At 37.6% G+C, this 17,916-nt stretch overlaps 2 protein-coding genes across 2 annotated transcripts in view; both read right to left on the bottom strand.

Annotated features, from left to right (window-relative positions):
- Window positions 1-2,199: 2,199 nt before the first annotated feature.
- On the bottom strand, window positions 2,200-3,423 carry LOC145692159 (uncharacterized). The gene has a single exon (XM_081767458.1). It carries the CDS (start codon window positions 3,421-3,423, stop codon window positions 2,200-2,202), a length of 1,224 nt encoding a protein of 407 aa, XP_081623584.1.
- A 333-nt stretch (window positions 3,424-3,756) lies between these two features.
- LOC145692160 (uncharacterized) overlaps window positions 3,757-17,916 on the bottom strand; it is a 35,016-nt gene continuing 20,856 nt past the window's right edge. Inside the window, exon 2 of the mRNA XM_081767459.1 lies at window positions 3,757-6,273. Within this exon, the coding sequence (XP_081623585.1) occupies window positions 3,757-6,273 (2,517 nt within the window). The remainder of the gene's footprint in view (window positions 6,274-17,916) is intronic.

Here is a 17,916-nt window from a genome sequence, read left to right on the forward strand (position 1 = left end):
CTTTAAAGTTAGCACCGTGATAGAATGGAGTTATGGCTACAAAACATACTAAAATAAAATTAATTAAGATAGATACATAAAATTATCTTAAGGAATCTTATAAAGTTTCCGCTTTATAGCAGGGAAGTGTTAAAATAATGGGACCAGAATCATTTTAGTTAAAACCGGTATCTTAAAATCAAATACATATTTTATGGAGTACGTATCTCACTTGCTCTGTGTAAAATTTCTGGAAATTTTGAATCCATTAAAAAAAATCTTTCGGAAATATCGCCAAAAACCGGAAAATATAATTTAAAAACTATTTCTTCGCCTGATGTTGGTCTTGTTTGCTGTAACGTGTCTGCAGCATATGTACAATGTATTTCGCTAGCAGGAAAAGTACTTAAAGCAACATGTTTTAATTTTACTTTTTAGTTTTCTGATTTCTGATAAAAATCCCTCTTTATTATTTGTATACTTTTCGAACAACTCAGAAAGAGAGATGATCTTATTTACACATACACATACACCGCATAAAAGTAAATTTGAGTAGCGAGAAATATATTAAAGAATTTAACATGTGAAAATTTCGTTTGTTGTTAAATATTAGCAAAATACCCATTCTTCGCACGGGGGGAATACTTTTCAGTTTGGACATAAAGGGCACTAAAGCTGTCACCAATGAACTGGGACTACAAAAAGTATGACTACGACACTAATATCAGTCATTTTCAATTACTTTTACATGTTATCCTCCCCTTTTAGGAGTACTGATGAGGACCAGCATCGGAAGTAACTGTTCATCTTAGCGACCCCGTAAACTACGTATTCGACACTAATATCGGCCATTTTCGATCACTTTCATGTATCTATAACTTCTCTCTCCCCCAAGGTGCGGTGCTGAATTTGGATTTGAAAGGCATCGGAAGTGTTATTATTCATCTCAGCGACTCCAAAAACTATGGATTCGACACTAATGTCAGTCATGCTCCTCAGTGAAATTACGGCACTGAATTTGAATTTAAACGGCATCTGGAATGTCAATGTTCATTTCAGCGACCCCAAAAACTATGGGTTCGACTCTAATGTTGGTCATTTTATACATACATACACACATACCTAGGTATATATATACCTCTCTCACTCCCAATTTACGGTGCTGAATTTTGATTTAAACGGCATCGGAAGTGTTACTCTTCGTCTCAGTGACCCCAACAAGTATGGATTCGACACTTATATTGGTCATTTTCCATCATTTTTATATATATCTCCCCTTTCCCCAATTTGCGTGTATGAATTTGTATTTAAACAGCATCGAAAGTGTCACTGTTCATCCTACCGACCCCGAAAATTATGGATTTGACACTAATATCGACGATTTCAATCATATATATATCCCCTTCCCCCAATTTGCAGGGATGAATTTGGATTTAAACGGCATCGAAAGCGGTGTCACTGTTCACCTCAGTGACCCCGAAAACTATGGATTCGACACTAATAGCAGCTATTTTCCATCATTTTTATATATCTCCCTTCCCCCTTCCTTAAGTTGCGGGCCTATATTTTTTTTATTTAAACGGCATTGGAAGTGTCACTGTTCATGTCAGAGAACACAAAAACTATAGATTCAACACTAACATCAATCACTTTCGATCATTATATATATATATATATATATATGTACAATATGAATGTATGTATTTGTTTTTTTTTTCACTAAAGTACAATAACAATGCTAAAAACAATGTTCATACTAGTGGACTGTAAGGCTTGATTCGTACACCACATGAATGCAACCCAATATAATTTCACTGTATTTAATGATTACAACTTCAGTTTGCACACAATAATAATACACAAGAATAAACATGTTCACAAGGTCCTTAGTTGTAAATGATTTTGATAGGATGACTTATTGTTTGTGCTGTGTTGTATGATCTTCGACCATGGTTATGGTCCACCAAACAGCATGTTCTTGCTGCTACACTGACACACTGTTCCCAAAACAATAGAAACGCGTCAAGCAACTTGAACACTGTTACCAGCTAAAGGCACACACACTGTTAAATACACAAATAATCCCAAACATACTCCCCCCTGTTGGTCAGCTAAAGTCTGACCAAATAAAACAAAATGATACATATAAAAAACGAAACAAACACAAAACTTGAAGCAATGTTACAACTGTACTTATTTTTTATTACTCAAATCTCAATTCTAATCCTTGTTATATGGTAATGCAACTAGTTTCTTGATGGAACGTTTATATGTTCCAGTTGTAGTACGAACCGTCACTACACGAACTAAGAAATCCTTTCCTGGGAACACTTTTTCAATGATGCCCAATTTCCACTGCAATGCAGGAACGTTGTCTTCAATCAGCAAAACTACATCTCCGACCTTGAGATTGTGTTGCGGTGAAGTTGTCTTAGAGCGTTGTTGAAGACCATGTAAATAATCTCGGGACCATCTCTTCCAAATGTGTTGTTTTAGTTGTTGTATCTTCTGCCAACGAGATAAGCGGTTGTATGGTAGATCGGCGAAGTTAGGCTCTGGTAAAGCTGTAAGTGCTTCTCCAATTAAAAAATGTCCAGGGGTGAGAACACTGATGTCGTTAGGCTCACTTGATAGCACTGTAAGTGGTCGAGAGTTGAGACAGGCCTCAATCTGTGTGAGTAATATTGCAAACTCTTCATATGTTAACACTGCACCTTTTGTAATACGAACTAGATGGTATTTCATTGATTTTATACCGGCTTCCCATAGTCCTCCAAAATGCGGCGAATTTGGTGGTATGAAGTGCCACTGAATTCCTTCGGTCGATGTAAAATCATGAACTTGAGAAATAAAAGGATCTGATGAAAACAGCTGATACAATTCTTTCAATTCGTTGTTGGCTCCAACGAAATTTGTGCCATTGTCGCTGTATATATTGAGACATCTTCCTCGTCTGGCTATGAATCTGCGTAAAGCTGCTATGAATGACTGCGCACTAAGATCTGTTACCAATTCCAGATGTATTGCCTTGGTGGATAAACAAATAAATAACGCAACATATGCCTTACGTACAGATCTATTTCTAACTGCTCCTGATTTTATGTAAAACGCTCCAGCGTAGTCCACGCCTACGTTTAGGAATGGTCTGGCTTGCTGCACACGAGCTACTGGCAACTGTCCCATAAGTTGTTTTGAACCACTGGCCTTTAACTTGAAACATGTGAAGCAATTATGGATCACTTGTTTTACTACCTGTTTGCACCTGATGATCCAATATTTCTGGCGTAGTGATAATATTAATAATTGGGGTCCAGCATGAAGTAATCTTAAGTGTTCTGCTTCAACTATAAGTTTTGTCAAGTGTTGGTTTGAAGGCAGAACTATTTGATGTTTGGCGTCAAACGGAAGCTGACTATTCTCCAATCTTCCTCCAACTCGGATCATGCCTTCACTGTCTAAAAATGGATGTAAATTGTTCAATTTACTTCTTGACGGAACAATGTTTCCATTACGAAGATGCTGCAATTCGCTGTGAAACCCAATTTCTTGTGTCCATTTGATGCAAACACGGAGCGCTGTGTGGAGTTCTTGTACTGAAAGATCTTCTGTTAGTTTGTTTTGCTTGTGTCTGATGTTATGAACAAAACGTCTACAATATGCTATTGTTCTAACTAACCTTAACAATTTTGAGAATCTTGTTATGGTTCCATTGCACCAATTGTCTAAAGTGGCTGTCAATGTTATGGTTCCCTTACTCTCTGGAACTTGATCTGGTTGTTATGAATCCTTACTTGTCACTGCCCAATTAGATTCTAAACTAGAAAGCCATTGTGGACCGTGCCACCATAATGAATTGTCCTTTATGGAAACTGCATCTATTCCTCTTGAAATCAAGTCTCCAGGATTGTCTGAAGAAGTTACATGTTTCCAACAGCTAACGTCAGTTAAGTCTTGAATTTGAGCCACTCTGTTGGCCACGAAAGGTTTCCATTTATTACACGGAGAAGCTAGCCATGCCAACACGATTTGAGAGTCGGTCCATAGATGGACGCTACTTATGTTCAATTTTAAAATTGGTAAAATCTTGTGAACTAACTTTGCCAAAACAACTGCTGCGCATAACTCCAGACGTGGGAGAGTGATTTTCTTGACTGGGGCCACACGTGATTTAGCACATAATAACTTAACTGATATTCCTCCTTGTTGATTGATCGATCGCATATAAATGCAAGCTCCATATGCTCTTTGAGAAGCATCTGAAAAACCATGGATCTGAATCTCCGCTATGTTTCCTTCAACTAGTACATATCTGTCGAATTTAATCTGATTTATTAATGGAAGTTGCTTGTACAATTTAGTCCATTTCTTTGCTAATTCCATTGGTATACTGTCGTCCCATTGAACCTTTTGCCGCCACAATTCTTGCAAAAATATTTTGTATGAAATGACAACTGGTGAAATTATTCCTAATGGATCGAATATAGAGGCAATGATTGAAGCAACCTGGCGTTTAGTAATGCACTCTTGAATCTTCATTGTTGACGTCTTGCTTTCAAGGAGAAATATATTCTTGTCTGGATGCCATGACAATCCTAATGCCTTGACGCCTTGGCCTTCGTGGAACTGGATTGGACGTTGCACTTCTTGAAGCTCTGGCGAGATGGATTCCAATAACCTTGGATCATTCGAACTCCATTTCCTAAGTGTAAAACCTCCCTTTCCCAGTAACTCTATCAATTGCTTCTGGACCTCTAGAGCTTGCTGTATGTTGCTCATGCCACTACAAACATCGTCAATATAGAAATCTCGACGTAATATTTCTGCTGCTACAGGGTAATTATGCTCTTCTTCGTCTGCTAATTGCTGTAGGCATCTTGTGGCCACAAATGAAGCACATACCGTACCATACGTTAGTGTTTTCAACTCAAAAACTTGAATCGGATCATTTCTAGATCTTCTCCACAATATATGTTGTAATGGCGTGTCTTCTGGATGAACAGTGACCATGCGATACATCTTAGCGATATCCGCAGTGAATACTACCGAATGAGTTCTGAAGCGCAAAATGATAGAAAACAAATCTTGCTGTATTGTAGGACCAACTAAGAGAATGTCGTTGAGGCTTTTTCCGCTGTCAGATTTTGCTGAAGCATCAAACACTACACGAAGCTTTGTTCTAGAACTTGTGGGCTTAAAAACTGCATGATGTGGCAAATAGTATGCAACGCTGACGTCCTCCTTTTTACTCTCATCTATCCTTACCATGTGACCAAGATCTTCATATTCTTGCATGAATTCCGTATATTTAGCTTCAAAGTCCGGGTGTTGATCGAATCTTCTTTCCAATTGCTTTAATCTAACCAATGCCTGCTGATAAGAATCGCCTAAAACTGTACGGTCTTCAAGAAAAGGCAATCGTACAATGAAACACCCTGTATGATCTCTTGTTGTATTCTGAACGAAATGTCGCTCACATGCAAGCTCTTCGCTTGATCTAGGTGTAACAGTAATTTCTTCTAGATCCCAGAATTTTTGAAGTTGTTGCTGTAGATCTATATTTGTCTTCACAAAACATGTTGTTAATGGAATATGGGGATCACGTTCTTGAGGAATGCGTCCTGCCACGATCCATCCCAATTCTGTCTCCTGAAGCACTGGAAAATCACCTGGCCGTGTTTTGTGTCCTGACTTCATAATTATGTAGAATACTTCCGCACCTAAAAGAATATCTATGTCTCCAGGCGTATTAAAAGTGGGATCTGCTAGGACAATGTCCTTGGGAATGTTCCAATCGTCATAATCAATTCTTTCTTCCGGTAGTTTACTTGTAATGTGAGGGAGAACTGAACAACTTATATTCAATGAAAATGTGTTAACATATGAATGGACACAAATATCTACAGAATACTTTGTATTAGAAATTGCTTGATTTATACCTTGAATTGGAGTATACTGTCTATACCGTTTGATGTTCAATTGTTGCACCAAATTCTCTGTTATGAAATTGGTCTGACTAGCACTGTCTAGAAGCGCGCGACAAGGAACCAAATTTCCCTTGTTATCCCTTACTTTTACTATTGCAGTAGATAACAACACTCTTGCGTTAGGCCTAGCCTTTGATGCACAATATGACACTTGCCCTAAATTTTCACTGGAATCTGAGTTATTACTACGCTCTTGCACCGCAGCACTGCTTACATTTGGAAACCGCACTGATTTGTCCTTTGTTACGTCTACATGCAATAATGTATTGTGCTTCTTGGAACACTTTTTACAACCTCTCGATTTACAATTCTTCAAAAAATGATTACTTTTCAAACAATTCATGCATAATTTATTTTTACGAATGCACTCTAATTTCTGGCTGTGTCCCGCATTCACAAAAGACGAACAAGAATATAAGGGATGCTGGCTATTACAAAATTCACATGCATTTGAAAATGTTGATAAATAAGTCTTTGATGACTGAATACCTTTTACTTGCTTGTTTTGTACGCTACTACCCTGCTTCACACCATCAATACTAGTTCTCATGTTCTCAAGCACCTGACAACGTTTCTCGAGAAACGAAAAGAATTCTGATAAAGCAGGAAAATTAGAATTCGTATTTTGAAGCTCCCATGACTTTCTAGTAGTTGCATCTAATTTTGATACAGTGTTGGGTCAAAATTACGTCTGTGAGGTTTACGTTTGGCTCAAGTGCTTGTAGCGCATTTATATTGCTAGTAGCTGTATTTATAAAAGCGCGAAGTTCACTTACATTTTCTTTATACACTGGCTTGATTTGTAGTATTTCGTGAATGTAAGAAGAAGCAATTAGCTTTTTATTTGAATACCTGTCAACGAGTAATTGCCATGCTACTAAATAATTTGTTTCGGTAATTGGTAAATTTTCAATTAGGTTTAACGCTTCGCCCTTAAGAGAAGTTCGGAGGTACTGAAACTTCTGTACTGTGGAAATGTGTTTATTCTCGTGAATAAGAGATATAAAAGTGTCCTTATATGATAACCAATGTTTACAGTTCCCGTCAAATGCAGGCAACTGTATGACCGGTAATTTAACTTGTGCGCTACTGCTAGTGCTATTATTAACAGCTGATTCTTTATTTCCATGCTTTAACACAAGTGCTTGCATTTGAGCCTCTAAAGAAAAATACACATTTTCAATTTCTGCACGAGCGTTAACTGCTTCCGCTTCGGGTTCGATTTGATCAATTTCAATAGTATCTTGCACCTCCTGCAACTTTGACCAAACGTTATTTAGATGTTTTAAGCGTGCACGTATTTCTTCTATATTGCCTTCATTTGGATAAAAGGCCTGAACAAAAGTGTTTATTCTGGTTAACTGGCCTCTGTATGCAGATCTTTGCCTTAAAAGACGCTGGTGTGATTCACTCATGATTAAATGCTACGCAGAAATATGAAGAATAAAAAACTACTGACCTGATGATGATGTTTTTCTTTCTTTTTTTACCTATGAAATATACTCCAGAAGCCTGGTCCTGGTACAACAGCTGTCCGCCTACACAAAAAACGTGATTATTGTCCAACGTACGTGATAGCACCACATATAGGCCGACACAAACACATTTCTCTTCACAACAGCACAGAACAATTCTCAGAAATCGTCGCACTCATGTGGCCCGGATAGGACCAAATGTACAATATGAATGTATGTATTTGTTTTTTTTTTTTTTCACTAAAGTACAATAACAATGCTAAAAACAATGTTCATACTAGTGGACTTTAAGGCTTGATTCGTACACCACATGAGTGCAACCCAATATAATTTCACTGTATTTAATGATTACAACTTCAGTTTGCACACAATAATAATACACAAGAATAAACATGTTCACAAGGTCCTTAGTTGTAAATGATTTTGATAGGATGGCTTATTGTTTGTGCTGTGTTGTATGATCTTCGACCATGGTTATGGTCCACCAAACAGCATGTTCTTGCTGCTACACTGACACACTGTTCCCAAAACAATAGAAACGCGTCAAGCAACTTGAACACTGTTGCCAGCTAAAGGCACACACACTGTTAAATACACAAATAATCCCAAACAATATATATATATATATATATATATATATATATATATATATATATATAACCTCTCCACTTCCCCTAATTTGAAGTGCTGAATTTGGATTTAAGCGGCATCGGAAGCGTCACTGCTCATCTCAGCAACCTCAAAAACTATGGATTCGATACTAATATCAGTCATTTTCAATATATATTCCCCTACCTTCCTCCAAGTTGCACCTTCAAAGTGAAATGATAAAACCCATCCTAGGCCCGAATCCCATGTGTTGAAAACTTTTATCGAGATCGGTCTGGTGGTTCAAAAGTTCTTAAGTTACAAGTACTGTATAGTCATTTCAGGCATTTATTTACATTCAAAATATTTTGCATGAAGTTTATAGAAAGATCTATATTAGAATATTTCTAATAGTATTTATATGTTCTATTGCACGAGTATTAGTGAAATTTGTCTACTGCTCTCTCTTTTAAGAAGTAATTAGGGTAAAATTGACAAACTTTAACCAGATTAAAAAACACATTAAGAACTAGGTTTCATTCAAGAGCCCTATTTGTTGCAACAAAAACGCTTCATGATGGTAGATGTGTGAACAACTGTAAAAGTTCTGTAATTAGTGCACAACCACGAATAAACGACTAAAAAAGAGCACATAAAGGAAATGAGTGCAGACTATTAATTTTCAAGAATAATTACAACAGGTTTATTTTCGATTGCTTCTTTTTTTTTTTAATATTACCAATATTGACATTTCTCAATTTACATTTTCTACACGTTCGAAGAAAAAAACTGTTCCATTGCTAGTAAAATTAACCTAATACATAGATTTTTGTTATTTTCCCAATTTTTCCAATTTCTCCGGAAAGAAACCGCTTGAAATTTTACAACACTACTCTGAACGCAAAAATGATTGTATTGTTGTCCGCAGTAAAAACAAACGAAGAGTTAGCAATAAAAAACTGCGCAGTACAGTATAGAAAACACGCAGAACGAAGGTAACGATACAAGAGATGATGTAGCAAAAGGCATATATGCGGTAACAGCAAGTAAACAGCAATGCCGCGAGGGCAGTAAACGATAATAGGACTCGTGAGTCACTGACGAGTCGGGACAAGTTCTGCTCGAGCACCGTCGGATCAACCGGAGTGACGGACCAGCCGAGGACGAATGAAAGGGGTTCTACTGTATATCATCATATCTTGTTAACAATTTCATATATTAACATTACTTATTCAATTCTCCAAGTTTTCATTTACGGCAATTTGTTTGTCATGTTATTTTCCCAGCGTATACGTGGGCATAGAGATACTAAAGATCAACTTTGTCACTCTTTCAAATGCACATATTAATATTTAGGAAAATTCTCCTAAATTATGTAAATTTTATTTTATTTTATTTTAGTATTGCCGTACTCTAAATATTCTATGGGTTCGTAGGTTTTCTCGGAGTACTCCCGTTTACTCCTACATTCTCATTCCCGTTGTCCCACTTAGGCATAACCATTGGGCATTAACCTAAAGACTTCATTTCATTTCATTTTCTGAATATTCTATTTCGATACTTGTGATAAATATTTTCAAAATTATTCACTCAGAAACTGTGATGATTATCAAAAGTAGGCGAGTTATATTTATAGTCTTGTATTTGTTTATGTTCCCATATGTTTTAATGGAGTGATGTCACGGAAACAGAATTGTGAACCCCTGATTTGCTAAACGTCTGGGGCTGAAACTAGGTACATCGATAGTGATTTTAAATGGAAGACACTTGTATTTAATTTCTGTCTCTGAATATATATTTAGCAATTTTGCGTATTTTAGCAGAAGTAAAGTATGTTAGAGAATTGAAATTTAATTAGTAAAGTCCAAACCGAAATTGTGAAAGAAGATCCACCAAAAAACAGAAATGAATGTTGAAATATTTCGAGTGCTAAAGTATGAGGCTATCATCAGGAAGCTTCGCGATTACGAAGAATATCGAATAAGACGAATTACAAGACAAACAAATGGAGAAAAATGAAATGAAATCTTTCAGTTTTACGTCATACGGTTATGCCGGTGAGGCTAAAGGAGACGGAGAAGATGAGAAATTAATGAAATGGTGGAATGAAGAAAGTGGGAGGAAACGGGAGAATCCCGAGAAAAACCCACGAGCACGGTGTTTGTCCTCCGCAAAGTCTACACGGCGTGAGCTGTGATAGGACCAGGGACCCCAAACACCGGAAGTGAACGCTCTACCACTGAGGCACCACGACCCCCACAAAGAAGATGAGAGTGTTCCTGTTGGAGGGAACTTTAATAAGATTACAAAGAAAGAAAGTAGGTAGCGCGTGGGACTTTTATTTACGAAGCCCTCGATTTGATTCCCGGTGGGAAAGCATAGAACGCACTACAGTGCTTCTAATCTCACTTTAAACTGTAGGTATTGACCTAAATAGCTTCGCTACTGACGAAGGCTGTAAACACAAATTAATCAATATTTTAGATCTGTTCTTTCTATAGGGCAGTAGATGATTTCTTTTCAAAATGTCAGCTCCCTTTCCACTTACTTCCAAAGGAAAATTTATTTGATTTCGTGATTTGAAAACTGAGAATAAAGGGGGGGGGGGAAGAGAAAAACGAGCTTAAAGTTCAATGACAATGAAAATTATGGCAGTGTGTGTTTCTTTTGGATGCCGTGTTTCTGTCACATTGACGAATGCTGGAGGTGAGTTTTGCGCCGGCCGGAAGAATTGAGTGACCCCCAAATGTAAAGAGCAGAACGAAGAAAACGTAGAAACAAAAGCAGTGAAGAGCAAAATGAAGTAAATCTTCCGTTTGAGAAAAAAAGGATAAAGAGATAAAAAAGAAAGAAATAAAGAAAGAGAAAAGAAATGAAATACTGTAGAGACCAAGCAACAAATTGGGTAGCCATAGGAAGGTTCGAGTTAGCTTTAAATCTTCAAGTTTCTCTGTTGTGAAGCTTGTTTGCTGGACGTTACATTCTAGTCAGTGTTTCCAGTTGCCACAAAAATTTGCTACCAGTTTAATGTTATGTATTTTTTACTGTTCCCGATCATTTAACTAATACGGTTTTATAACGATTGTAGTGCTGAATAAAGGTCTCTCAGAGCCGTTTACACGACTCATCCATATCCACTATCTTTGTCACCTGTTTCTCACTTACTCCGCACTGTTTCTTGCTTTCGTCATCGCACTGTCAATTGTACACCATGTCATAAACTCGCCAGCATAACGAACGCGTTCGCCATCATAAACGCTCCACCGAAGAGTCAAGGAACAACCGGTCACTCTAATTAAGTCAGTTAATAACCAGCAATACTTCCGTGCGTCATAGCAGGAGCATGTCTAATACATGCACAAAATTATGTTATTAAATTGAATATCTCCCTTAGGCAGATAATATATACACCAGAGACTTTTCATTCAAAATATTTTTCTTTTAAAGATAATAAACCAACGAACATTTTACTAACCAGATAACATAGAATAACTAAACAACAAATATACACAGGATGTTTCAAAACAACACTGACAACATTCAGGAGACGATTCCTGACACGAAGATAAGACAAAAAGTATAGACCAACCTGGGTGCACAAATGCTTCTTTCGGAGTTATAGGCTACCGAAAACATGAAAAAAAAAATGAAATTTAAAGGTCCATAGCTACAAAAGTAAGGGACCTACCGCAGTCAGATGAACACTTCGCTTAGGAACTAGCATGTGCTCTATTCAAATATCCAAGTTTCAGAATCCTGAGATATTTCCACAACAATTTTTATAGAGATAGTTGGTGAGTACTTCAGGTTATATGCCTGTAGCCACATTCATTCAATAAAATTGTTGCGTGAGTATCTTAGGATTCTGAAATATGTATTTTTGGATAGCACACATATTAGTTCCTAAATCAAGTGTTGACCCGTCTACCGTAGGTCCCATAATTTTGGAGCTATGGACCTTTAAATTTCATTTCATTTTTTCATGTTTTGTGTAGCCTATAACTCCGAAAGGAAGCATTTGTGTATCAAGGTTGGTCTATACATTTTGTCTTATCTTGGTGTCAGGGATCCCTTCTCAAACGTTATCGGTGTTTTTAGAGACACCCTGTATAGATGTAAAATTAAATGAAGTTTAAATGGAATAAGGTTTAAACATCAATCGTCACTTAACAATTTCTATTCTCATAGACAAGGTAAATCTATATACCTGTGTCAGTATTGACGAAAACACTTATCAAATTACCAAAGGAATTGAATTCATTTCCAGCGCCGTAACTTAGATTTTTTCTTGGGAGGAGGGAGTAAGAATTAATATTTGGGCCCTAGAAAAAGTTGCTTTGGGCCCTCCCACAAAATTCGAAAATAGGCCCCTTCTTTCCATCTTTCTGTTAGTTTTTGTGGGCTCTCCCGCACGCCCCTGGGCCCGTTCCATACATGATAAATTAATTAAGGGGACAACATTGACAAATCTCAAAACCATATGAATAAATATTATTTCTAAGGCCCCTAATAGTAGACCTTTTTTTACTGAAATGGGCCCACGACTCGTTTTGTTCTATATACCTTTGTGTGCCGTTTTATTTATGTAATATAGTGAACCTGTTTGATGCTTCATTTATAATTTCATGTTCGTATCGTATATGAAGTAAGAAAACTTTGTCTTAAAGTTTCCCCCTCCAGTGGTGGGGAGTTTCCCTGGAGGGGCAATTGCCTCCTGCCCCCCACAAGTTACAACCCTATTTATAACCTAGTTTAACTCTGCTTTTACCTAGAAGAAATGCCAACTTCAGTTCAACTTACAGAGTGAACACTGACAGAAGATTTTCAAGATACAATAAAGATATACATTAAAAAAAAAAAGAAAGAAAGAAAAGCTCTCGAAGAGAGAAAAAAAAACTACAAAATAAACACAATTATATTATTGCATATCGGAATAACTGAACTCCTCCGTCATTAATCGATTCCATTGAATTTTGAAACATAACATTACACAAGAAGAAAACTCAATTCACAAGATTTGAAGTCAACCTGGCAAACGACAGAAGGAATTCAAACCAGAGCACGATATGAATTCAATGGTACCAGAAAAGAAAATCAATTATAAAAGTTAACAAGCTGGACACAAGAATGAGCAAATATGGAGCCTGTCGTAAATGTATCCGACCATTGTCCCAGAAAATCAGTACACTCACCTGGCTTTTTATCGTCCTAATACTTTACAAACTACTTCCCTCCTGCTCCCACGCACCGTGTTTGGTAGTATTTCCACTGCTTGAAAGAGCGAAATGCTACGACACGAACCGTTACGTTGCACTAGATTTCATATCGGACGCTAAAGCGAATTTTTGTCTGGTATTTTTTTTCATTTTTGCGAACAGACAAAAAGTCTCTAGAGGTTATACTTGAAGAGTATGGAGCGTGACGAAACATAGCAACCTTGTGTTGTGCTGAAAAGGACAACCACATGAGTTGCATGAATGGAATCATTGTATGGTGCAGTCTTCGGGGCTTTGAAGTGAATATAGGCATTTTGGACGAAGAACGTCATGCGAACGACGGTAAATGTCTAAAGAAAAGTCCTTTGTATGTGTTTGTCATTTCTCCACTTACTCATGACCCACATTGCCTTGGCAATCGAAGTACAGAATCAACATTGCTTTGATTTTTGCAATGAACCTGGCGATCTCCTCTCGGTCTTCGGAATTTTGTCAGACATTGGTGATTCGATGTGTCCACGAAGTCGGTTGTGACTTCGTTCTTGCGTCCTATCAATACACCCATGTCTTTAGCATTTTAGCAACACATTGAGTACAAAGAAGAGCGCCCAACATAACCATTCCTCCACAACAGTAGATGCAAATGAACGTAACGCCATCTTCAGGCTAAAGATATCATGAACAATTCTTCCACGATAGAAATTTTGACAAACCTATGCCGTGTAGTTTTCTCAAAGATCAAACAAAGATCAGATAATTTTTCGACAGATCTTGTATATATTTTTAGTTATGAGTTGTTTTTAATTGTTGTTGAGTTGAGTTTAACGTCCCTTTCAGCAGCGAGGTCATATGAGGCGGGGCCTACTGATTAACATGGAACCCGAACCACATGAGTTCCTGCCGGGAATCGAACCCGGGTTTCCCACGCCAAAGGCGCGTACGCTAACCGCTTAGGCACGGAGGAGCTCTTTAGTGATATTTGAATAGAATACACTAGCGCTAATCATGATTTGCTGTGGCAATAAATCTGACCAATTGCCTCTTGAATATATTTTAATGATAATATTTTTCAAATTATTAAGACACATATCAATCAATAGAGAACATCAATGTGAAAAAATGACATTCTTGACAATACATTTTTGCGCATAATTTTAGCAAAAAAAAAAAAATCCAGATAAACAAAATTTTATGGCATTAAAGTAATGCTATTTGTTGCCAATACGATGCAATTGATATATTTAATTCTCCCAGTATAAATAACGAATTTAATTTACTATATCTGAAAATTATACACCGTTTAGTAATATATTTTTCTATTGTTTCATTTCTCCGGACAAAGACATGCACATATTCTTAACAATGACGCATAATTCGAACCGTAACGCACATATTACTTGTATAAATAGCAATTTAAATCTATACCACCATGATAAACAATCACTGTCAATTCACTAGCGAAAGAAAATAATATCAAATCTCTTACATAACCATATATTTTTGGACAAATATTTTTCACATTACTATGCACTGGTTCTAGTTTTCGTCAGGGCACCTTGTATGAGAACGTTTTCTTGTTTTTCTTCTTGTATATTGTTATCCGTAATTGTTTCTGTCCATCAAACCTCATTTGTACTAGCAATATACCTGGCCCATTGCTGCTTTCATACCTTCATTTGTTCATAAAATCCGTCACTCTTCTTTTGTTCCATTGATTCTTTTTCTATGCTTGCATACATCTGTTCATGCTTCGTTATATAGAAATTACATGGTAAATATAATATTCGTAAATAAATATGAAACGAAATATTTGAGTTTAACGTCTCACGATTATGTCTTTTATGCTAAGGGAGACAGATGATTAAGGCAAAAATTGGTGAAGTGAAAATGTAGTAGGAAACGAAAAATGAAAATGAAATGAAATCTTTAAGTTTTACGTCCCACGATTATGCCGGTTAGGCTAAAGGAGACGGTGATGATGAGAGATGAGTGGAATGGTAGAATGAAGAAAGTGGGAGGAAACGGGAGAATCCCGAGAAAACCCACGAGCATGGTGTTTGTCCACCACAAAGCCCACACGGCGCGAGCTGGAATCGAACCAGGGAGCCCAAGCATCGGAGGTGAACGCTCTACCACTGAGCCCCCGCGCCCCCGGAGAAAACAGAAGTACACCACAAAACCCACAGATACGATATTGACCACCTCTAACTTACTGGGTCAGATATCAATGTTTCAGAATCCTGCCTTACTTCCGCAACGTATTTTATGGAGGTAGTTGGTGAGTACTTCAAATTATATATCCGTAGTCAAACTCCTTCTATAAAAATTGTTGTGTGAGTACCTTAGAATTCTGAAACATGGATTTTTGCATAGGGCATATGTGCCATATCCAAACTTATATGTGCCATATCCAAAAATCTTTGTTTCAGAATCATAAGACACTCACGCAACAAATTTTGTAGAGGGAGTTTGGCTACGGGCATATAATTTGAAGTACTCACCAACTACCTCTATAAAAATAATTGCGGAAGCGCCGTAGGATTCTGAAACATGGATATTTGGATAGAACACAGACTAGTTCCTAAGTGAAGTCTTGAACCGACTACAGTAGGGCTTAGGACCCATAGTTTTGAAGCTATAGACCTTTAAAGTTCATTTTTTCATGTTTTCGGCAGCCTATAACTCCGAAAGGAAGCATTTGTGCATCCAGGTTGCTCTATACTTTTTGTCTTATATTGGTACCAGGAATCCCCTCCGAAACATTGTCGGTGTTGTTTCAAACACCCTGTATACAGTGGTTGGACAAAAAATCTAAAACGTTTGCAAAAGTGTGAAAATCATACCTAGTATGGTGTTGAGCCTTTTGCGTCTAAAACAGCTTGGATCCGGCGTAGAATGGACGTATACAGCTCCTGAATCGTGGTGTGTGGAATTTTGTACCATTGTTCCTCCAAAACTTGCTCCAGTTCCTTAAGGGATGCTGGTGGAGGGGAATGAGACCGAAAACGCCTTTCTAACTCAGACCACAATGGCTCAATGATGTTCAGATCTGGTGATTGTGGGAACCAGGGAAGGTGTGATAGCTCCTGGTCATGCTCCTCAAACCATTATTTCACCGTTTTGGCAGCGTGACAGGGTGTCAAATCATCCTGGTAGATGCCATCTCCATCAGGGTACAATATTTGGGCCATGAGTAGAACCTGGTCCCCCAAAATGTCCTAATACGCCTTAGCATTCATCATTCCATGCAGGGCTATGATGGGACCTGCAGAAATCACGATATCACTGTCCATACTGTAACAGAACCACCCCCATGCTTTACATTTGGGAGCACACAGTCTGTATCATAGGCCTGCGACGGCGTTCTCCATAAGTAAACACGACCGGTTGTTGGAAACAAGGTGATGGTCGATTCATCGTACTATATTACGTGTTTTCACTGGTCATGAGTCCACGGCTTGTGGTCCTTGCACCACTGGATACACCTCTTCGCATTTACTGCTGTGATCAGGGGTTTAGCGATAGCGTCACTGCCATGAATTTTCATTTTATGAAGTTTCCGTCGCATTATTTTCGATGAAACCGAGTTCTGTAGGCCGGAATTGAGTTCAGGCGTAATTTTCATTGCAGTGGTCTTCTTTTTAGCTGCTACAACCCGTTTTATGCCCTCCGGTCTCTATTTGACATGGTTATCTTTCGACCACTGTTGTGCTTTGCAGACCTCGTTTTTTCATGTATTGTGTATGCCCTCGTGACATTGTACACAGTGCCTTTCGATACCCCCACAATGTTCACTACTGTTGCCACTAAAGCTCCAACCAGACTGGCACCAACAATCCTGCCTCTTTGGAAGTCTGTCAGGTTGCCCATTTTACCGCACCACTTTCACACCATGACACTCACAGGTGAACTGGATACTGCGGACGGAAGAGGGGGGTCCACATGACACATTGAAAACAAAAAACGATCGGCAACCGCAACCTGTGTTGTACAGTGGAGGGCCAAACTTACGTGTCCTGTATGAAGTGTTTTTAGATTTTTTTGTCTTTCCCCTGTATGTGTAGCACTAAGAACTTATCTTACAATTAGTCCCAAACTTTACAGTCAAGTACAGTTAATAAGCCTTTTTAATCAAATGTGTAAGATTGTATTTTTTATTATTAAATGTAAGTTTACCCCATACATAACAAAGTACAGCAGATTCGTTTTTGCACACACAGGAAATTATAATTCCACTGCACAGTACATAAGTGTCTTTTCAACGCTAAAAATGTACTCTGTTAGGTAACACAAATTATTTACTATATGTTAATTGGGCTACCACTTGCAATGAAGATAAGTAATGAGGTGTAATATGAGAAACTAGTGTCTCTATTTACGCAGAAAAAGTTGTTTAAACAACGAGCGAATAATTCAGGAAGATAAGGGAAAATCCCGTTCTATAAACAGCATATCTCTCTCTGTAAATAAGAAAAATTGTTACAGGAGATGTTTATATGGATATACTTTGCAAGCTACGTATAATAATAATCTTTTAAAGCAGACTGTATCCCCACCTGTAACACACCCTTCACATTCTGCTCTTATGTAAATTAAAAACTTGTCAATATTTTTTTTTAAATATATGCCACATCAAAAGTAATTAATTACAGAGTTGGTTTTATCATGCGAAAA

The sequence above is a fragment of the Thermobia domestica genome, chromosome 8 (assembly GCF_964235325.1).
Source record: "Thermobia domestica chromosome 8, izTheDome1.hap1.1, whole genome shotgun sequence".
NCBI classification, from domain to species: domain Eukaryota; kingdom Metazoa; phylum Arthropoda; class Insecta; order Zygentoma; family Lepismatidae; genus Thermobia; species Thermobia domestica.

Bases quoted from the DNA above. Each gene is read 5' to 3' on its own strand.
- LOC145692159 (XM_081767458.1), bottom strand. From the start codon at position 3,423: ATGATCCGAGTTGGAGGAAGATTGGAGAATAGTCAGCTTCCGTTTGAC.